Source organism: Thermoascus crustaceus, assembly GCF_041956765.1.
Source record: "Thermoascus crustaceus strain CBS 181.67 unplaced genomic scaffold VTN00scaffold_7, whole genome shotgun sequence".
In the NCBI taxonomy this organism is placed as follows: Eukaryota; Fungi; Ascomycota; class Eurotiomycetes; order Eurotiales; family Thermoascaceae; genus Thermoascus; species Thermoascus crustaceus.
The window spans coordinates 27,383-48,545 of NW_027192533.1; the positions used below are offsets into that span (position 1 = coordinate 27,383).

General features: G+C 50.7%; 7 protein-coding genes across 7 annotated transcripts; 4 read left to right on the plus strand and 3 right to left on the minus strand.

Annotated features, from left to right (window-relative positions):
• Positions 1 to 354: 354 nt before the first annotated feature.
• VTN00DRAFT_9061 (uncharacterized protein) lies at positions 355 to 1,872 on the plus strand (the record flags this gene model as incomplete). Its single annotated transcript, XM_069435980.1, has 6 exons — positions 355 to 435; positions 505 to 567; positions 693 to 779; positions 833 to 955; positions 1,015 to 1,734; positions 1,801 to 1,872. 6 exons carry the CDS (start codon positions 355 to 357, stop codon positions 1,870 to 1,872), a joined length of 1,146 nt encoding a protein of 381 aa, XP_069284646.1.
• A 1,103-nt stretch (positions 1,873 to 2,975) lies between these two features.
• VTN00DRAFT_9062 (uncharacterized protein) lies at positions 2,976 to 4,067 on the minus strand (the record flags this gene model as incomplete). The annotated part of the gene is made up of 4 exons (XM_069435981.1): positions 2,976 to 3,343; positions 3,403 to 3,583; positions 3,650 to 3,795; positions 3,863 to 4,067. The coding sequence occupies 4 exons, from the start codon at positions 4,065 to 4,067 to the stop codon at positions 2,976 to 2,978; spliced, it is 900 nt and encodes a 299-aa protein (XP_069284647.1).
• Positions 4,068 to 4,370: 303 nt separating this feature from the next.
• VTN00DRAFT_9063 (uncharacterized protein) lies at positions 4,371 to 7,303 on the plus strand (the record flags this gene model as incomplete). Its single annotated transcript, XM_069435982.1, has 2 exons — positions 4,371 to 4,491; positions 4,560 to 7,303. 2 exons carry the CDS (start codon positions 4,371 to 4,373, stop codon positions 7,301 to 7,303), a joined length of 2,865 nt encoding a protein of 954 aa, XP_069284648.1.
• An 815-nt stretch (positions 7,304 to 8,118) lies between these two features.
• On the minus strand, positions 8,119 to 11,070 carry VTN00DRAFT_9064 (uncharacterized protein; the record flags this gene model as incomplete). Its single annotated transcript, XM_069435983.1, has 7 exons — positions 8,119 to 9,017; positions 9,078 to 9,701; positions 9,763 to 9,986; positions 10,043 to 10,278; positions 10,332 to 10,590; positions 10,641 to 10,740; positions 10,800 to 11,070. The coding sequence occupies 7 exons, from the start codon at positions 11,068 to 11,070 to the stop codon at positions 8,119 to 8,121; spliced, it is 2,613 nt and encodes an 870-aa protein (XP_069284649.1).
• A 1,176-nt stretch (positions 11,071 to 12,246) lies between these two features.
• Positions 12,247 to 16,069, plus strand: VTN00DRAFT_9065 (uncharacterized protein; the record flags this gene model as incomplete). The annotated part of the gene is made up of 9 exons (XM_069435984.1): positions 12,247 to 12,452; positions 12,534 to 12,684; positions 12,744 to 13,283; positions 13,337 to 13,419; positions 13,473 to 14,009; positions 14,062 to 14,264; positions 14,314 to 14,786; positions 14,847 to 15,004; positions 15,067 to 16,069. The coding sequence occupies 9 exons, from the start codon at positions 12,247 to 12,249 to the stop codon at positions 16,067 to 16,069; spliced, it is 3,354 nt and encodes a 1,117-aa protein (XP_069284650.1).
• Positions 16,070 to 17,518: 1,449 nt separating this feature from the next.
• Positions 17,519 to 19,306, plus strand: VTN00DRAFT_9066 (uncharacterized protein; the record flags this gene model as incomplete). The annotated part of the gene is made up of 5 exons (XM_069435985.1): positions 17,519 to 17,692; positions 17,765 to 17,844; positions 17,901 to 18,176; positions 18,232 to 19,055; positions 19,122 to 19,306. The coding sequence occupies 5 exons, from the start codon at positions 17,519 to 17,521 to the stop codon at positions 19,304 to 19,306; spliced, it is 1,539 nt and encodes a 512-aa protein (XP_069284651.1).
• A 733-nt stretch (positions 19,307 to 20,039) lies between these two features.
• VTN00DRAFT_9067 (uncharacterized protein) lies at positions 20,040 to 21,061 on the minus strand (the record flags this gene model as incomplete). Its single annotated transcript, XM_069435986.1, has 4 exons — positions 20,040 to 20,408; positions 20,484 to 20,665; positions 20,731 to 20,982; positions 21,046 to 21,061. 4 exons carry the CDS (start codon positions 21,059 to 21,061, stop codon positions 20,040 to 20,042), a joined length of 819 nt encoding a protein of 272 aa, XP_069284652.1.
• Between the last annotated feature and the right edge of the window lie 102 nt (positions 21,062 to 21,163).

The following is a 21,163-nucleotide window of genomic DNA, read 5'->3' on the forward strand; positions in this document are numbered from 1 at the left end:
TGTGGGGAGAGCTGCCAGTATCCAGACGTTCCAGAAGTGGATAATAGGAGTCGCGGGGGATATGTCCCGACGTCAGGCCGGACCGGAGCAAATGACCACTTGTCGCAGTGTATCCAGGGGCCGACAGATGCTCCGGCACACGGAAGAAAGGGCGGAATACAGCAAGTCGGTCGGATCGGGCGGCGCTGCCAAGTGGGCTGCCGCCGCCCGACTGAGCAGTGTGCCGGCCAAACACCCTCGCCTTTCTCTCCCTCCCGCTCCCGATTTCAAGCTCCTCTCTCTCCTCCATCTCTCCTCTGTTCCTGCTCTCTCCTACCAGTACAACCTCTGTTGTTTTTCTGGAGGCCTTTCACCATGATCTCTGCTCGTGTCTTCGCTGCCCCCGCGCGCCAATGCGTGCGGAGCGTCCGTGCCTCTCCCAGGTCATTTTCGCAGGTAGCCCGCTCCCTCACAATGACTGTTGATCGTTCAATGGCAAGATACTGATAAGTTCTATGTTCTCAGATTCGCGGCTACGCTGCTCCTGCCGGTGAGGTTGCGAAGTTCAAGGGACAGAAGGGTCCAGATGTATGGCATTCCCGCCGCGCCCACTTTTTCCTTTACCCCGATTGCTTGCGCCGAGCTTGACGCAACGGCATATCGACATTCAAAGTCCACCAAATGAGCTGGCACTAACAGCCCTTTTTGAATAGGGAAAATACACCGTCACTTTGATTGAGGGTGACGGCATTGGTCCGGAAATATCCAAGTCTGTGAAGGATATCTTTGCCGCCGCAAATGTAACAAAGAGCACTCCCCCATCCGAAGAACGCAAGACGCTGAAACGATATAGGCACCCATCAAATGGGAACCTGTTGATGTTACTCCTATCCTCAAGGATGGCAAGACTGCCATCCCCGACGAGGCCATTCAGAGCGTCCAGAAGAACTACGTCGCGCTCAAGGGTCCGCTTGCTGTACGTTTCCCCGACCTTCCAATCGACTGCACGAGGGCTTAAATTAAATGGACATACAGACTCCCGTTGGCAAAGGCCACGTCTCCCTGAACCTTACGCTGCGTCGCACATTTAACCTGTTCGCCAACGTCCGCCCATGCCGCTCCATCGCTGGCTACAAGACTCCTTACGACAACGTCGACACCGTCCTCATCCGTGAGAACACCGAGGGCGAATACTCCGGAATTGAGCACGTTGTTGTTGATGGCGTCGTCCAGAGCATCAAGCTTATCACCAAAGAGGCTTCTGAGCGGGTTCTCCGCTTTGCCTTCCAGTACGCTCGCTCGGTTAACAAGAAGAAGGTCCGCGTTGTGCACAAGGCCACAATCATGAAGATGTCCGACGGTCTGTTCCTGAACACCGCTCGCGAGATCGCCAAGGAGTTCCCGGATGTCGAGTTTGACGCCGAGCTTCTGGACAACTCCTGCCTGAAGATCGTTACCGACCCCACCCCTTACAACGACAAGGTCCTCGTTATGCCCAACCTGTACGGTGACATTCTGTCGGACATGTGCGCCGGTCTGATCGGTGGTCTGGGTCTGACTCCCTCCGGCAACATCGGTGACGAGTGCTCCATCTTCGAGGCTGTTCACGGTTCTGCCCCCGACATCGCTGGCAAGGGTCTTGCCAACCCGACTGCCCTCCTGCTCAGTTCCATCATGATGCTGCAGCACATGGGTCTGCACGAGCACGCTGCCCGTATCCAGAAGGCCATCTTTGACACCCTCGCGGAAGGAAAGGTAAGTTTGGGCCTTTTATGATGGTTAATCTTGCAGGAATATGCTAACGATCGTTTTCTTCAACAGACTCTCACCGGTGACCTGGGTGGTAAGGCTAAGACCCACGAGTACGCCGAGGCCATCATGAAGCACCTGTAAACGATCCGCGTCGTTGCTCTGTAATATCCTCCCGTTACCTCCCCCTTGTCCTACGAACCATCTTTGATAAACTATAGCGAATCGATATATCTGCTCATGTAGCTACTTAGAGGCTATCATTACTGGTATAAATTGTACTGGTGTTTTCGTTGTTCATTGCAACTTCTATTTCAAAGCGTCGGTCCAAATGACGTTAGACATCAGATCTGAGCGGATTGAGTCCGCAATCTTAAATATAGAAGGCTTACTCTGTAATATAAATTTATCTCACATCTACCGTGTAGAATCGAATAATATCTGTGGTATGAAACTGAGCTGAGCTGCGATGGTCTGTCTATTCCTATTAAACTGCGTAGATACGAACCGGATTAGTTCGGTACCGTCAAACCCTAAAAATTAGAACCTGTCTGAGTAGGACAGAGTACACTGCAATGTAGATTTCTACCTAGGTAATCATGCTGGAAAGATCACCGTGATATGTATATCGTCTTTACTAGTAATTCTCTAGACCTATTTTGTTATTTCATCCTTTACGGAGTACAATTACCATGTTCCTGTTCTCTCCCTGCCTCACTACATCTGAATATATATATTTAACTGAGTTACACATTACTCCATGATTCCGTATAGCCGAAAAAAATATTCACCTCTGAAAGCTTCATTGCATCAAACTATTTAGTGGTCTGCCTTTTTTCCCTGTCGACAAAATTATTTCAGTTTTCATGGACTCTCAGATAATCATCCTCGAATCCGTTGGTTCTGGATTTCTCTTAGTAGGAGGGAAGAGAGGTTTGTATGACTTATCTCCGTTAGAAGAGCATCCTAGTCGTGGATTGAGAGACATCGATGGCATGTTATACAGCCTGGAGAGCATGTTGAATTCTGTAGCGGTGGCTTGCATGTTGTACATGTTGTAGACAAGTAAATTGAGAAGTCTCGTGCCCAAAAAAAAAGCTGGCCTAAAATGATTCTGTTAAAAGTACAGATGCATCCATCACTATTCATACAGGTGAGAAAGAAAGCCTATAACGCTGCTGGCGGCAAGCATTCGAGGTATCATAAAGGGATTAAAAAATCATAATTGTACAAGGGAAGAAAAGGGATCAGCGCCGTCGTCCGGTCCTCCTTGTCCCAGGCCCGGCACCAGAGGTTTTCTTCTCCTTCTGTCTTGTGCGCGAGGTCTGTGTTCTTGTGTTCCTGGTTGTCGGCGAGCCGCCTGTTTCTGTCTCGAGCTCGTCCTCACCCTCACTATCCTCCTTGCCCCCGTCTGTGCCTTCCTCATCGCCTTCTTCATCATTGGCCCCGGCATCTTCCATATCCTCGTCCTCGTCAGCTGCGCTTACTCTATCGCTGAATCCTTTCTTTGGAGCTTCGATTTCAACCTGTAATCGTGTGGAGCGGGTGCCTCTGGTGCTTTGGCGGCCACGATTGGCTCTACGTCCTCGTGACGGGACCGGTGATGAACGGGGTTCTAAGCGGATTAACAAGTCAGCATCCGAAGATTTTCAGAGTATAGGACTCCAAGCTGACCATCGGTATCTGCTACTGTGCTTCCCCTTCTCGACTCTGGATGACCCGACGTTGCAGGCGAGGAAGATCCTTCCAGTGCCAACCTCCTTGCGAACATCAAGTCACCGTACTCATCTTCTGGTAGCTCGAACGGACAGTATAGATCTGAATCGTCGGATCCGTCTGTGATAAGAGCATCTTCCTGCAGCAATACAGCCAGTCAGCAATAGCTCCCCCATAGCATGAGTATTAACTCGGTGTCACTAACCCTCTCGTCTAGCGCAGGGAGGTTGTAGAGCGTTCCTAGCTTCTTCCAGATACCAGGTATCCGAGTGTGCTCTTCATGAGCAGGCGCATATCCCTGACTCTTCAAATATTCGGAGATGGCCAGCATACGAAAGTGTTTGTGCATGCCTGTTTCAGCGAAGGCCGACCGTCAGCCAGGTTCAGGAATTAGAAGTTGTCCGGTGCCCTGACGAACCGACTGGCTTCCACCTAATGATGCCCTTCAGCAATGCCGTCTCTTGTTCATCTGTCCATGGATCGTTGACCAGGTCATAATCTGTGTCGGGTCTCTTGCCGCCTGCTGCGTGGGCCGGGGTGTCTGCGGAAGGCTGCGTATTGTCGGCTTGCAATGGCGTTGGAGGGCCGCGCGACGAGAGCTTGGGTCTCTTCTTAGGAGGCATGGCGCGATGGACGCTCGTTTCTTTTAGCTCGGAGTCAATATATCAGACAAGGAACGGATGGATGGAGCGGCAGGAGAGCTGCCCTTCTCGCGCATGGATCGCGTCTGCGCAGGCAGAGGTCGACGCAAAAGGCGTTCCTGGATAAGCGGTGGTCCGTGCAGCACATGCGGGATCGCTAGGCCGGAGAAGGACTAGCGTGTTCCTCCCGCCGAGAGTCGGAGAGAGCGCAACGCGGAAGAGCGCGTGTTGACCGATAAGTGTCGGCGTCCCAGATGGCCGTTCCTCCCCTCGTCTGCGGTCGACATGGATCTGGAACATGAAAACACAGATCCATTTACCATCGACGATCTATGGAGGCCGTCGGGCTTCGCGCTGCAGTCGTTGCAGCCATTGGAACCTCTGCCATGGGATGACAAGCTGCCTGGTAGGTGGTCTAACGTCCAGCGTCCGATCTTTTGCTTGCAGATGGAAACTAACAGCACGTTGCGATAGACGTTGCGCAGGGTGTCTTTGAGAGTCCTCTAAATCTGTTCGACAAAAACGACTCCGCAGTGTACCAGCTGGACGTCTTTGGATCCAATTTCCCCGACTATTCGATTAGTGCGAACGAGACAGCCACTGAGATCTCGAGCGCAAGCCAAGCGGAAGCGAATGATGTCGAGACTCATAATGAGTTCGAAGAATTTGAGAACATCTGGTCGATCGAGAACATAGCGGAGGACGCAGGGAATAAGACTCAATTGAGGTCTTGGGATGGGTTTCCAGAGCACCGTTTCCGCGAGCCTCCCTCTGCATACCTTTCCGAGTCTGGGGCTCATGGATTCGATGCAGCATTGGCATATCAAGCAACTCTCACTGGGCTCGAGAATTCTGGGCGACTCGTTCGACCAGATGTTTTCTTCCGGTCACTGTTCCGGCTTGGGCTTGGCTGGAACTCGATATTTTTCCGTTACAGCGAACAAAAGAAAACTTTCGAGAAGGAACTAAGGGACACACGCATATCTGGCATTAGTCTCACTGCAATAGATGGTCTGATCAAAGGTATAATTCAATGTGGGACAAACTTCCAACGGATCCGGCGCTTTATTCGCAGCAACCCAGCCGTGTCCAATCAACCATCTGCCTTATGCAGTCTGGCTAGTGCAATGTCTGTATTAGTATACAGCCTGGAGAAAGAACTTGCCTCACGCGCCAAGCAGGAGAACTCGTTGCTCCAGATCGGAGCATTGTTTCGGCGATGCGGCGATCTGGTTGGAACTTTGGCTGATATTGTGGGTGCAGTCCAGAAGGCCAAATCCGACGGACAAGTCATCTCTATTATCTTAGCAAAGTGCGAGCACTTGGCTCAACGATTTTCTTGGATGGAAGATATACTACTGGAAGTGATGTTCCGGGTCATAGCACCATGGTTTGCACTGGTGGAGACGTGGGTTGGACTACGAGGTGAAGCACCAACATTGACTGAACTGAGCAGAAATGGCACGAGTTTTATCGGGGCCGAATATTCTCAGGATTCAAACAAGCTCAAAACGGCGGAGTCCCGGATGATTGAGTACCTTTTCCGCCCTGATATGATGCCATCCTTTATACCTTCGGAACAAGCGGAGATGATCTTCGAAAGTGGGAAGAGTCTTCGGCTTCTCAAGCAATCTCATCCGCGCCATCCCATTGCGAGAGATGACGTTCTCAGCAGTTCCTTACCTCCCAAACTTCATTGCGCAATGACTTGGGCCGACATTGAAAGAATTCAGAACAGGGCTAGTGAATACGAGAGCAGACTCCGTGTCGAGATACTGAGGTATAACAGAGGTGACCTCTCCAAAAGACCATCTGTAGCCGAAATTGGGCCTCTGGAGTCCCACACAGAAGAAGCTGCAACGATTACGGAGACCTTCGAGTTGTTTGACATCGATGACGAAAAGCATGCGACTGGGCTACTGGAAGATAACTCTTCTCGGGAATCGGACAAGCTTCACGAAATGCTAGCTAAAGGCGAGTGTCTTGATGTTGAGAACGCCCACAGTAACGAAAGTGCCTTTGGTCCACCATTAACTTCAGCATTCTATCTATCCTTAGCACCCATCATTTCATCTCAAGCGCGGCTCATTGAATTCTCCTGTCTCCATATGCTATTCAAAGAACACAAGATAAGGTATCATTTAACCTTACAATGGCGCTTCCAACTCCTTGGCGATGGTTCATTTGCCTCACGTCTCTCCCACTCACTCTTCGATCCGGAGATGGAAAGCGGCGAACGAAAGTCCGGGGTAACACGCAGTGGCGTCCACACCGGCTTGCGTCTTGGGAGTCGTGACACTTGGCCCCCAGCGAGCTCAGAACTTCGCCTTGTTCTCATGGGATTACTTACCGAATCTTATGAAAGCAGCCGGATCCCGGGGTCTGCAAGGTTTGGAAGGGAAAAAGAACTGCCTGGCGGTCTCAGTTTCGCCATTCGCGAATTGACCGGAGAAGAGCTCATTAAGTGCAAAGATCCGAATGCCATCGAAGCCCTGGATTTCCTCCGCTTACAGTACAAACCCCCAGCGGTCCTGGAGACAATCATCACGTCACGGAGCCTCCATAAATACGACCGTATATTCAAGCATCTTCTCCGCCTGGTCCGGATGGTCTCTGTCGTTCATGGTCTCATCCGCGACTCCACGGCTCGCAGCTCCCTCTCAGGGGACACGCGGAACGTGTTCCAGAAGTTCCGCGTCGACGCACAACACTTTGTCCTCACGGTCAGCGACTACTGCTTCAACATCGGCGTCGGCACCGCCTGGCAGCGGTTCGAGACCACCCTGTCCCGGATCGAGCGCTGCCTGAACCGCGGCGACATCGACGGAACGATCGAGACAGCGCACTCCCTCCACCGACTCCGCGACTACCACGAGGACATCCTCGATCAGATTCTCTTCGCGCTGTTCCAGAGCAAGAGACACGCGCAGGCGGGCAAGTTACTGGACGACATATTCGCGACGATCCTCGCCTTCGCGCCGCTGTCGAGGATGGATGGTGTCAGTGGGGTGCGGCACCAGAGCGAGAAGACCGTGTTCCAGCTGCATCTCACCTTCAGGAAGCAGGTGCATGCGTTTGTGAGTTATCTGAGGAGCTTGGATGGTGGTAAGGCGTCCTCGAGGTCGTATGCTAGGTCCGGGCTAGCGGGATCTTCTGCGGATGCAGTGACTGTTTTTGAGCATCTGCTTCTACGATTGGATATGAAGGCATATTACTAGCCATGCTTAAGGTAGGATGGATCTAATGTATAGAAACTCGCCGTTGGAACGGCCCATTCTAAGCAAAGGAATTCCCCAAGCAGTCAGTCTTCTGCCAAACGCAGACAGACATACGGCATTCATTGCCACTAATGGGATGACCTAGGTGGCTTCCTATGAACAGCCTGGATATATCGATCCAGGGCTGTCTCCTCATTATCATCGGAATTATTCTCCTCGCCAAAACCTACACCAGCGACAGCGATAGGTCGTATGACTACCTACCTAGGTAGAATCAAGCCTTCTGCAAATACCCGTCTGCCCAATGTTTCAGTCGGCACTGTACTGTCACACAAGCACAGCAGCAGCAGCCACGACAAGGCCTGAGCTCCTCGAGATATTCGTGCCGAACTCCGAGTTCCGCGAGTGTCACTCATAATGCCTCAGCTCGGCGTTTATTCGGCGCCACGCTGTAGGTGGTCATCTGGATCATGCAATGACTGAAATATCCTCTCATCTCTTAGATGAGATTTCGTAATGTACCATAATTGGTTATAGCATACATAAAGTGAATAATAAGATTCTACAGCTGATTCACATCTTTCCGGTAAAATAAGCATTCAGTTTATATTGCATAGGTTCCACATATATAATACAATACATCTAGGAATGACGATTGTGTCTGTATTTACTTGGGTTGCAGCCTCCATCATATGTATACCCAAGAACTAGAGATGCCTTCAAACTCCTCTCAAAAATCGCAAAGCAAGTCATAACAGAAGGCATCTACCTGCCATAGTATCTGTATACCAAACCATCCGCACGCAAGTAGCGCTCTAAAAGAAAACCAAATCCGACTCCTTCCATCCCTTGGCCAGGAGTATCTGACGAACAGATTTCTCCATCGCCTCTGGTCCACAGACCAGGACCATGCCACCCTCGCAGGGAGAAGCGTATTCGTTCAGCAACTCTTCGGAGATACGGCCCCTGCGACCTGTCCAGCTACTCGATGCCCTTGAGAGCGTGTGGGCGATCATACACTTGTGGGTATTCGCCGCCGCGAAAGAATCAAGATCGTCCTTTAGGAGGATGTCCCCCTCCGTCTTGTTTCCGTCGAGGACGACACAAAACGTCTGGTCTTGCGGGTCCTGCATCACAGCGCGCAAGACCTGGTAGACAGGCGTGATGCCGCTTCCACCGCAGATCATTCTGAATGACCGCACCTGACGCTCCTTGCCGCTGACCATGGCCCTGCCTCGGCCGAGATACTCGAATACGCCGATGGGGCCCTTGAACTCAACGACAGAGCCCAGGGTGAGCTTATCCAGCGCGGTTGTCATCTTACCGCCTTGAGTGGTAGAAGTTGGGAAGTATATCTTGACAAGCAACTCCATTGTCCCCTCCCTCTTCATCTCTGAGGTCGGAGTGTAGGAGCGGATGATGAAGTCGCTGTCAGATGAGGGGTCTTTGACTTTGAGCATAAGGTGCTGTCCCACTGGCAGGCCCAATGTCTGTCTTTCGTGTTCCAGCTTGAAGGTAAAGATGCGTGTGTCCCACGACACTGACTTCTTCTGGCAGAGGGATGCCTTCGTCCAAGATCGCGGCTGAAGGAAAACTGCGCGGGGTTCTGTTGACTTCTCCACCTCCTGAGTTGTGTTCTTGAGGATCTCCATCGAGGCTTTATCCAACGTTCCGATGTGGTAGTCGGGCATCATCGCCTTTGCAGTCTCGCTGTCTGTATTGAAGATATCAGAATTGCAGGCTTCCCGTCAAATCACCTGGGTAGGCAACTTACGGATGGCCAGGAATTCATCCGAGGCGTCCATACCAGCAACAGAAATGATGCTCTGAGCCCCGCCAGGATGGCCTTCCAAGAATTTCGTTCCATCGTAGACTTCTCCATTCACCACAAACCACGGCTCCTCGGCAGTGCTATGGTTCCTCAATTCTTCAATGTTGATTACCCTGTCTAACCCCTTCTTTTTCATGCTAACCTCTTCCACAGGCTGCGGCTCTGTTGTTTCCTCACCATCAACTTTTTCGCCCCAGTAACCATTCGTCAAATCACCACCAGCTTTCTTTACACGCTCCATCCAGCCTCCGGGTCCCACGGGCAGAGTTGGGTGCTCAAACCGCAAAACCCCATCCTCCTTGGTAATCGCAACGCGGAACCACGGATTGTTCATCATTCCCAGGATAGACCAGTACATATCGCGAGGCTGGATATTCAGAGCTTCGTCCATTGCTCGAACGAGAATAGCATCACTGTTCTCGAGGTCAGAGATCGGAATTGCAAGCGACCAGAAGCACCAGCAGAAACAAGTCTCGCGCCAGTACATATCGACTCTACCGCCAAACAAGGTGGAATCGAAATCACGGTATTTGTCCTCCGGATATTCAATGTCTGCCAGGCGCCAGGCTTGAAACGCATTGTCAGTTTCGCAATCTACTTCTCACTGACAGGTTCAAATTGAGCATACATCTCCCTTTATCCAACGAAATCTCAACCCTGTTAATTCGTCGACCACCGCCTCCGTAGGCGTAGCCCCTGGCCGTATATGTGGGCCCGGCTGATGAGAGCTGTAATTCTTCATTGTGTTGAGGGTACACAGCAGCTGAGTTGACACTGAGATCGTAGATAGCATATCGTTCATCGTGCCACCACTTAGACTCTTTGGCTGACATCTCAGGGGAAACCATAGTTCTGATAGATATCAGTCAGTGGCTCTTAAGAGTATCTTATGTCAGCGCTAGACTTACGGCAACACCCGGTTATCGTTGATGTGATACCAGTTGTCACTTGGAGACTCGGTCAGAATCAGTCTCTTCAGCCACTTGACGCTTCGTCCACCAATCTGGCCAGGTACGACAACCCTCAGAGGACGACCGTGGTCCGGACGAAGAGGTTCCCCGTTCATCATATGGGCAAGCATGATTCCTTTATTGGGATCCATAACCCAGTTGAGTTTCACTGATGTTCCATAGTGTCCGTTGGGCTGCAGACTGATCAGTAATTGGCATCTTAAGGATTAAAAGGATGGCACCAAACCAGCTTGTCAGCACCCTCCATGCAGACGTATCTCGCTTTACGGAGAGGTTTCGCTTTCCGAATTATCTCTGACATTAACGGCCCCGTGAAAAGGGCAGTAGAGAGACCAGCAGCTCCCCATGAGAAACCTTTTGACTTGCGCACCAAGTTCTGTTCCTTACGTCTGTTACCAGCACAGACTAGGGTAACTGGTGCGGTTATCTGCTCAAAATCTTGCAGTATTTGCTTGAAAGTGAGAACGATAGGATGTTCCACCAATCTGCATGGGCGCGTTAGTAGCCATCCTGGGATAGGAGTGATGTAGCCAACCCTTCAACGCTGAGTTCCCAGGTTGGAATTTCCTCATCGCAGACCTGTGGAACATATCCATGATTCCTGACGTAGAATAGTTCCGGGGATGTCAAGAAACCTTCGATCTCATGAGCATTTCAAGATATGTTGAAATCTATATCGTTACTGATAACCTACCTTCGTTGTATAAAGCTGTCAGCGGTGGCTCGACGTTGAACGGATGAACGCCCGTCAATCTAATCAATCGTGGATCGCGAGGGACATGGCTGTCGGGAGTATCTCTATCGACATGAAGGACCTCTGTTGGGATTTTTGTAGGCGGTGGAAGAGGTATATTCGGCAGCTCCGGAGTAGAGACCTCTACAACTTTAAGCTGACGAGGCGTTAGGGGGTAGGCCTTCGTAGGAAGGATGACTTCCTGCGCCTGAGTTTGTGTGATGGTGGTCATGATGCTGGAAAGAGTGCCAATGGTCCTAGTGCCATCACCTCACTCTCAGTAGGAGATATACCATAGAGACCCTAACCACCTCGGGATTTGGGGAAAGATTGGAGTTGTGAATGCCGGGTTGCATTCTTCACTGTTCCAATGAAGGAGGACCTTCTATTGCTGACCAATTCGCAGCAGCACACCATGTACCAAAAACACGATGGTACAGGGAGGGAGACGGGGTAGTCAACGATCTCCGCGGGAGTTGGACGGAAACTGGGTTCCTGGCCCTGGTTGGTCCAAATGTAGAGTGTCGACAGAAGTGTAATCGCGCGGTGGGGAGATCCACAACATCGGAGTGCTACCAATTGAGACCACTCGTAAAAGGAAAGCGTAAAAATAAAGAGGAAAAAGGTGCGCGGAGACGATCTCCGGACCGAACGCTTAGTCAACCTATTTTGGAGCTCGGGTCCCAGTTGAGCACAGGAAGTGCAAAGCTTGGAGAGCACTACTAGTCTCAAGCTGTTGAGCTTTCTCTTCTCCCATCCATGTATCTGGCTGATCTAGCGTCTTGAAAGTCAAATTGCGGCGATGATCCATCTCTAACATGTATAAAATCTATGATCAGTTGGTTGACTTTGGCAATTGATCTCATTCTTCAAGAGAAAAAAAAAACATGGCACGAAAAGTCTCATCCACGGCTAGAACTCGGGTGGAGTCCGGCGTGTAGCGGCTCGTGCGACTCTTCGAGGTCTGTAAAGGAATAACGTGTGAATCGTTGGATTCCCTGCACGATGATTTGAAGAAAGGCCCCTTATCAATGCAGCGGCGCCGGTGCGCCGAGCGGGTGGGGCGAGCGATAAGACACAAGTGACAGTTATTGCTCACAAACACTCCGCGGAGTCGTCGAGCCTCCTAAGTGTGGCGTCAGTGACATGGATGCAGACTCTCTGTGACTGTTTTGACGTCTCACGACGTCTGTGATACTGCGATGCCGCTGATCGGATGTGGTGTGGCTCACTGCATGTGGCCCTGCCCGTCTCTAAATCCCAGGGCCACGGAGATATCTGGTGCCTGGCGCTGGCATGTCTGAATGGCAAGTAGATCATATATGAGTAGCGGGGAAGCTTCTGTCGTAGACGTTTCGCGTAGGCTTTCTCGTCCAACGCAGCTTGAGATTTCCATCAGGCTGCGACGATGGATTCTCTAAACGGATCAAAAGACGAGAAAATCGTCAACGGTGATGCCAGTAACGGTGTCTGTAATGGCAATGGAATTGACAGAGTCAGCAAGGGAAACAACGATATGAACGGTCACATACAGAGCAATGGGACAGGGAGAAGGTCTGGCAGGCGGAAGAAGATCGTGGTTGTTGGACTTGGCATGGTCGCTCTCTCATTCATGTAAGTTGACTTGTGTACTCGAATGCCAGGCCGTGAGCGACAATGGCGCTTTGATAGAAATCTATGCTGACAACCATAAAGAGAAAAGGTGACCAAGCTGGATGCTGAAAGGCGAGAGTATGACATTGTCGTGATTGGGGAGGAGCCGCATGTCGCCTATAACCGCGTCGGACTTTCCACCTTTTTCGAGCATCGCAAAATTGAGGACCTGTATCTGAACCCCAAGGAATGGGTGAGGATCTCCGCCGCCGCAAACAGCCCTAACTGGGCGACTGGCTAACATCATGCTAGTACACATCGTTCGAGGACCGTTCGTTCAACTACCACCTCAACACCAGAGTAACAGAGATCATTCCCGATCAGAAGATCATCACGACCTCCGCAGGAGATTCGATTTCATACGATATACTGGTGCTTGCAACAGGCTCAGATGCGGTTCTTCCAACTTACACTCCGGGCTACGATGCCAACGGGGTATTTGTCTACAGAACTATCTCGGATCTCGAGAAACTCATCGACTTTGCATCGAAGCACAAGGGTGAGAGAGGTGTCACGGTAGGAGGTGGCCTGCTTGGCCTGGAAGCGGCCAAGGCGATGACAGATTTGAAAGACTTCGGAGATGTCAGATTAATCGACCGCAATAAGTGGGTTCTGGCCAGACAACTAGACGGAGATGCTGGAAAACTAGTAACGGAGAAGATCCGTGAACTCGGCGTGGATGTCATGCTGCAGAAGCGTGTGGCGACCATCAATACGGACAGCTGCAATAACGTCACAGGAATTACCTTTGAGGACGGAGAGCAAATCGATTGCTGCTGCATTTGTTTTGCAGTAAGTTCAGATTCATATTTTTCTTTGCTAGCTCGTGCTAATTTTGCAAATAGATTGGTGTAAAACCCAGGGACGAGCTTGGTCGCAAAGCTGGCATTAAATGTGCGGAGCGAGGAGGCTTCGTTATAGATGAAGGGTATGTATATTATTTGACGCTGTTACAGAGTATTTTTTAATTTGCAAACTTAGTCTACACACGTCTGTCCCCGATATCTACGCCGTTGGGGAGTGTGCAAGCTGGGAGAACCAGACATTCGGTATCATCGCACCAGGAATTGAGATGGCAGACGTGCTGTCATTCAACCTCACTAATCCTGACAAAGAGCCGAAGCACTTCAAGCGGCCAGATCTAAGCACAAAGTTGAAGCTGTTGGGCGTCGATGTCGCTAGTTTCGGAGACTTCTTCGCGGACAGAGACGGTCCAAAATTTCTCCCAGGAAGACTGGCATCAAAGCATAAGGCCGTGAACTCTCAGCAATCGAGTGTAGAGACTGACAGCGCGCCAGCTGTCAAGGCTCTTACCTACAAGGATCCGTTCAGTGCTGTGTATAAAAAATACCTGTTCACCATGGATGGCAAATACCTTCTCGGCGGAATGATGATTGGAGACACAAAGGATTACGTCAAGTTGAACCAGATGGTTAGAAATCAGAAGAAACTGGAAGTCCCTCCAAGCGAGTTTATTCTTGGAGCTCAGAAAGGGGGAGAGGAGAATGCTGATGATCTGTGAGTACACCGGCAGCCAAGTCCTCAGAATACCGCTAACCGTTTTCCGCAGAGATGATGACGCCCAAATCTGTTCATGTCATAATGTTACCAAAGGAGACTTAATCGCGAGCGTTAAAAACGGTACCTGCAAGACGATCGGCCAGGTTAAATCATGTACTAAGGCTGGAACCGGCTGTGGTGGCTGTATACCTCTGGTCCAATCAATCTTTAACAAGACTATGAAGGAGATGGGACAAGAAGTCTCCAACCACCGTAAGTCAATGCCATATTCGGATTTTGAGTTTTGAGCTAACATGTACAGTATGTTCGCACATCCCGTACTCGCGAGCTGATCTTTATAATATCATAGCGGTCAAGCAGCTCGAGACATTTGTCGACGTCATGAAAGCAGTCGGAAAAAATCCCAACTCCCTAGGATGTGAATTGTGCAAGCCAGCAATTGGGTCTATCCTCTCCAGTCTTTTTAACAGGCACATCCTGGACAAGCCTGTCCACCATCTGCAAGACACTAATGATAGATTTCTTGCGAACATCCAGAGAAACGGGACCTTTTCTGTAGTCCCTCGCGTCCCCGGTGGTGAAATTACCCCCGACAAGTTAATCACCATCGGACAAGTTGCAAAGAAATACAACCTCTATTGCAAGATTACTGGAGCTCAGAGAATTGACATGTTTGGTGCCAAGAAGCAGGACTTGTTGGATATTTGGACAGAGCTCGTCAATGCTGGTATGGAGAGTGGACACGCCTATGCAAAGTCACTCCGAGCCGTCAAGGTTTGTAACAACATTCCTCACCAGTTTTGTCCAAAAGTGCACTTAGTGACAGCAATATAGAGTTGTGTTGGAACCACATGGTGCCGCTTCGGAATCGGAGACAGTGTTGGGATGGCCATTCGATTGGAGGAGCGTTACAAGAGTATTCGAGCGCCACACAAGTTTAAGGGTGGTGTTTCTGGTTGCGTGAGAGAATGTGCTGAGGCACAGAACAAGGAGTGAGCCGGAGCTCTCAAATAAATCAATGAAGCTAAGAACCATACTGACAAAGCCAAACTAGCTTCGGTTTGATCGCGACAGAAAAGGGCTTTAACGTGTTTGTCGGTGGTAACGGGGGCGCAAAGCCACGCCATTCAGAGCTTCTCGCAAAGGATGTTCCCCCTGAGGAGGTCATTCCGCTACTCGACCGCTACCTGATATTTTACATACGAACCGGGGACAAGCTGCAGCGGACAGCCAGGTGGATTGAAAACCTCCCTGGTGGAATCAACTACCTACGAGAGGTGATCGTTGATGATAAGCTAGGTATCTGTGCCGACCTCGAGCGACAGATGCAGGAACTCGTGGGCACCTTCTTCTGCGAATGGAAGGAGACAATCAACAACCCAGAACGACGCAAGTTCTTCCAACAGTTTGACAACACGTCCGAGACTGTTGAGACCGTCGAGGTCATCAAGGAGCGGGACCAGCAGCGTCCCACCTACTGGCCCAAGGATTCTGCTACAGAGGACTTCAGGGGCCACCAGTGGTCCAGCCAGTCGTGGCAGCCCGTCATCAAGGCTGACCATTTCTCCGACGAAAGCCCCCAGATGTCTTCGGCCAACGTGAAGCGCGGCGACACCCAGATCGCTATCTTCAAGATCAAAGGCAAATACTACGCAACCCAGCAGATGTGCCCGCACAAACGGGCCTTTGTGCTGTCCGACGGTCTGATTGGAGATGACGACGCCGGCAAATACTGGGTCTCATGCCCCTACCACAAGCGTAACTTTGACCTCAATGGAGAACAGGCCGGTCGCTGTTCGAATGACGAGAGCCTCACCATCGCCACCTTTCCCGCTGAGGAGCGCCCTGACGGCTGGGTGTATCTGAAGCTTCCACCAGTCGAAGAGCTAGACGCCGTCCTTGGAACGGAGAAATGGAAAGTCAAGAAGCGAGAATCGACCGATCCATTCGAGAAGGTTGACAAGAAATACAAGGGCATGAGGGGCAAGAAAGTTTGCAATGTTAACGTCCAGGTCCGCGAGGTGTCCCCTCCCTCGTCGAACGGGATCGATTGGTAGTCTAGATTATAACGACAATTCTGCATGGTGGAGATTGATGAGTCTCTGATATGGCGTTTGGATTTGATTTCTGTGGCCTGCATTTCTGGCGTCTAGGGTTTTATAGCCCATCTGAGATCTGGCTTGTGTATTAGGAGGCACTATTTTATGTAGAAATACATGCATGAATGAATATCATACAAATTGAATGGTGTATCTGTCTATAGCTTCCACAAGTAGTAGTATTACACTATGAATCTTTGCATCTGGTATTACGGATAATAATAGTTGCGTGATATAGTTAATTGTCAGATTAATTATGGAATAACGATTCAGAGGTGGTATACTCGCTTCCCCATTAGGCCAGGGTTCCATCAGTCACGTGCCCAGCCACGGCAGTCCTTATCTCTGCGATCGGATGTGGAAGGTTGGAGATACTGGTAGACAGCCACGGCGGACCCGCCAACACATTCCGTTATTACTCAACAGTGACAGCGGAAGTCTGCACCTCCGCGGAGAACAAATCGATCGACGAACTCCCGCCTGCCCGTGGATCTGAATCCGCCTCTGGAGGGCGAGGCCTCGACATCGATTGCCTGCGCCATGTCGGGCCCAATCGGGTGCACCATGGTTATCAGTGGATGTTTTTGCCTACTGCCAGCTCCCTTCCCTGCCACACCCGCCTAGGTCTTGTCTATAACCACAAATGGCGATGGCAGAATACTACCCCCCGGATTGTGTCTCAGCATCTGCAGTCACCACTGGCGGTGCTATTCTTCACCTCGTACTTTGGGCGCCGCGGAGATTTCGCGTTCATCGTCTTATCAGCACACGCAGACGGACTAACCCCAGGAAGAGTCAGCTCGGCCTGTCATGGTCCTGCTAAGGCCATGGCATGCAGGGCTTCTCGGAATTAGCTGTGCAGGTATTGGACCTCAGATCCTGGTTCTCGCGGGTTATCAGAAGGCAGCCTGTTCGCTGGATGCTTTGGCGAGAGAAACAGTAAGAGGGAAAAGAAAGCTGATAGAGAGCCATGGCAATGAGTTTTCTTCTCCAATTCTGACGTTTTCCAAGCATTGGCATGTCCTTTCTATAAGTTCTTTGGTTTGGTATCGCGTTTTTCGCGTCTTCGAGCGTGGGTGGGTGGGTCGTTCTGGGTCCTGCAGATATCGACAATCGCCTTGTTGCATACGCGAAAACATCCCGAGGTTGTCCATACTCAAGGAGACAGTATCTGGTCCAGGCTACCTCTACTGCTACCCAATTCAACTATATAGAAGTTGAAATCGCCCATTTCCTGTCCATATTCATTTTGGCAGGCACGGGTCTTGAGGACGATCACCAATCAGGATCTGGATACCCTTGACGAACTCATTCCCCTGAATTTTATTTTCTGTGCAACATATCCCGTATATTCATTACATTGTTTATTTGCATAACTTGATACCCTTTATAGAAATATCAGACATCATGGGGAGGAGTTTTTACAAGCTCCTTTTCGCCGCTCCGGAGGTTAACCCCGTCAACCGAAAGGCACTGTCGGTTCCTATCCTAAACCCATTCGACAGATATGGACGTGTCTACTTCTTTTCCTGGCTGGGGTTCATGGTGGCGTTCATGTCATGGTATGCATTTCCGCCACTGGTAAGTTCCTCCAAAAATAACCTGATAGTTTGAAATATCAGGGGCACTTTGATACTGACGGCCACATCTTAGTTGACGGTCACTATCAAACAAGACCTCCATATGACCCAGACTCAGGTTGCAAACTCAAACATTGTTGCTCTGCTGGCAACGTAAGGATCTTTGGATTTACCTATCTCCTAGGGATATCTCTGATCGACTCATGCAGACTCGTTATCCGATTTATTTCCGGACCACTCTGCGATCGCTTCGGACCACGATGGGTATTCATCGGTGTGTTGCTCAGCGGTGCTATCCCGACTGCTATGGCAGGCCTCGTTACAAACCCCAACGGTCTGATTGCCCTGCGTTTCTTCATCGGCATTCTAGGAGCCTCCTTCGTGCCTTGCCAGGTCTGGTGTACCGGGTTCTTTGACAAGAGCGTCATCGGTACTGCAAACTCCCTCGCAGCTGGTTGGGGAAATGCCGGTGGTGGCATTACATAGTAAGCGGACGCACTCAAGTCGGGGTGAATTCATGTTCACTAACCTACTCAATAGCTTCGTTATGCCCGCCATTTTCGATTCCCTTGTCCATGCCCGCGGACTAGCTCCACACCAGGCGTGGCGAGTCACCTACATCATTCCCTTCATCATCATCACCTCCGTTGCTCTGGGTATGCTGTTCACGTGCGACGACACACCGACTGGAAAATGGTCCGAACGACGCCTCTGGGTTGAGGAGCAAAAGACTGGCGACATCTCACTTGAGGGCGGTATTGTGGACGTCAAGTCTGGTGCCCGCTCCGAAAATTCTTCCAGTCCTCCATCTGAGAACATGACGCCCGACGTTGAGAAGAAAGCACTCGAGTCACCGGATACCGTGGACAGCGAAACTCAAGTCGAGGAGCAGGCTGGCTATACCAAGGGAGAAGTAGTCGTGGCACCCACAATCAAGGAGACGATGAGGGTCTCTTTTAGCCTGGCAACATTCGCCGTCGCCGCACCGTACGCCTGCTCCTTCGGTGCTGAGCTCGCCATCAACTCCATCCTCGGGGCCTACTATGCTCAAAACTTCCCCTCCCTCGGCCAGACCGAGTCCGGACGGTGGGCCGCCATGTTTGGTCTCCTCAACGTCGTCTTCCGTCCCATCGGGGGCTTCATCTCGGACGTCATCTACCGCCACACCAACTCTGTATGGGGCAAGAAGATCTGGCTGGTCTTCCTGGGTGTCGTCATGGGGGCCTTCCAGCTTGCCATAGGCCTGTCGAACCCAAAGAGCGAGGATACCATGTTTGGACTTTCGGCCGGTATGGCGTTCTTCTTGGAGGCGTGCAATGGGGCGAACTTTGCTGTGGTGCCTCATGTGCATCCGTTTGCCAATGGTGAGTTGTCCTTTTTATTATCTATGCTCCCTCAAGAACAATGACTGATTCTTGAATTTCGTGTAGGTATCGTCTCTGGCATGGTAGGGGCCATGGGTAACCTAGGAGGCATCATCTTCGCCATTATCTTCCGATACAGCGGATCGCACTACGCCCGCTCTATCTGGATAATCGGTGTCATATCCATCGCCGTGAACCTCGCAGTGTGCTGGATTCGACCGATCCCCAAGGGTCAGATTGGGGTTCGATGAGCGTTTAACATCTACAGGATGATAATAGTAAGAGGAGGGATGGCATCTAATCGATTTATCTTTGTCGAATACATATACGATTTTGCTTCTTGTTCGCATTACGAGCGAGTATTATTATATGGGACCAGTTTATCTGCGCTGGGATACGACGAATGTGGGAACGAATTATCGGGTGGGTACAAAGGGCGTTGATAGTTAGGGTCCGATTTTGGACGCACCGGCATTGTTTCTTTTTGACTATTCTCGCCATTGTCTATTTATATATATATGTATGTGATGATTGGCGTTTGTTAGAAATAGAGGATCCGATTTATTAAGTTCAATTGCGAAATGGTCTGCTTAATAAATTATTTCCTTTTCGAAAGTACAGTATGTCCGATCGGGTGCTGCTCGTATTTCCATCTCTGGTGGGTTTGTTATGTAGCTAGGAAATGATACTATGATACTAGGGTTAAAAGCCAACAAGGAATGGTAATATCTCATTTGTCCCATCTTTTAATTAAGGAATGCGCACTGTATATTCTGTAAAATGAAGGTCGTCCATCTCGTTGCCTTTCCCAGCTCGTTAGGGGTTTTTTCAAATTATTCGACAATCATTTAACTTCCCCAAAATCCGCGCATCAAGAACTTGAATGCTAAATATAAGAACTTATTACAACACCGGGAGACAGCCGCATCTGTCCATCGTCGCAATGGCAGGATCGTAGCATGCTACGGGTTAACTGGTCATCATCTACTCAGACGACCCCCGCACTATACCACGAGCAGAGTGCCTTCTGCGCATCCTGTACTCGAGAGTCCTCTTCTGCGCCGCAGGAGACTGGGTAAACGCAGCAGAGCCACAGAATGGCCCGGCTAGAGCCTTGTTATTGACGCGGAGGATGCACACGTTGCTGGCCTCGCCGGCCGTGCCGGTGCAGGTCATCCCCTCGGGCATCTGGACCTTGACAGGGAAGTCGGTGATTTTGGCACTGGAGTGACCGGCGACTCCAATGCCCGGGACATCCTGGATCACTTTGGGTTTTTGGAAGGCGCTTGGGTCGGTGCCGCCGGAGGTTGGGTCGATCATCGCGGTGAGGGGACCGGCGCCGTCTTGGTTGACCTTTTGAGAGTTGTATCAGTTTCCTACTGGACTGTGTTCACGGAGATAGGGTAAAAGGATGACTGGTTCTCTTACCTGATGATATGTCACAGAGATCGTTCCATCGTCGGAGCAAGTTGGAAGACCAGATGTGGCATCTGTACCGGCAGCGGCCTTGACGCCGGTCTCAACGGTTCCGTGCGTCTTGCTTCCGTCGGCTATAGCTGCTCCATCATCATCATCATCACCACCACCATTATCATCATTCTTGTTATTTCCTAAATTTAGTTGAGTTGTTAGATCAAGGAAACTGAGACACCGCTACAAACAGGATGAGGCCTACCTCGATTGCCTCCCAGAAGGTCGCTCAGGAGGCTACCTTTGGGTGCGCGCTTGAGTCTCTTCGCAGCGGTTGAATTGCCTGGATTACCCATAAAGGTAGCAATTGCTGCTGCCGCATCAACAGGACCATTGGCATTGGTACGCCCAAGAGCAGAGGCCCGTTTAATACCGAGCTCCCTTTCCCGGATGATGGAGGTATCGCCCTCTGAGCCACAGGCTGGTGATGCGCAGTCACGAGGTGTACCGTCGACCACTACGAATGAAATACATTGTCAGATATTCACGGAGGTTTCTGGGGATCCAAGGTCTACTATACCCGAAAGGCCTGGCATTTTCACCCCATTGGCACCCTGGATTTCGGTGATGAGGCCATGAGCAGAGACGCGGACAGAGAGAATAGCAAACACAACGGCAAGAGTAACGCATTTCGAATG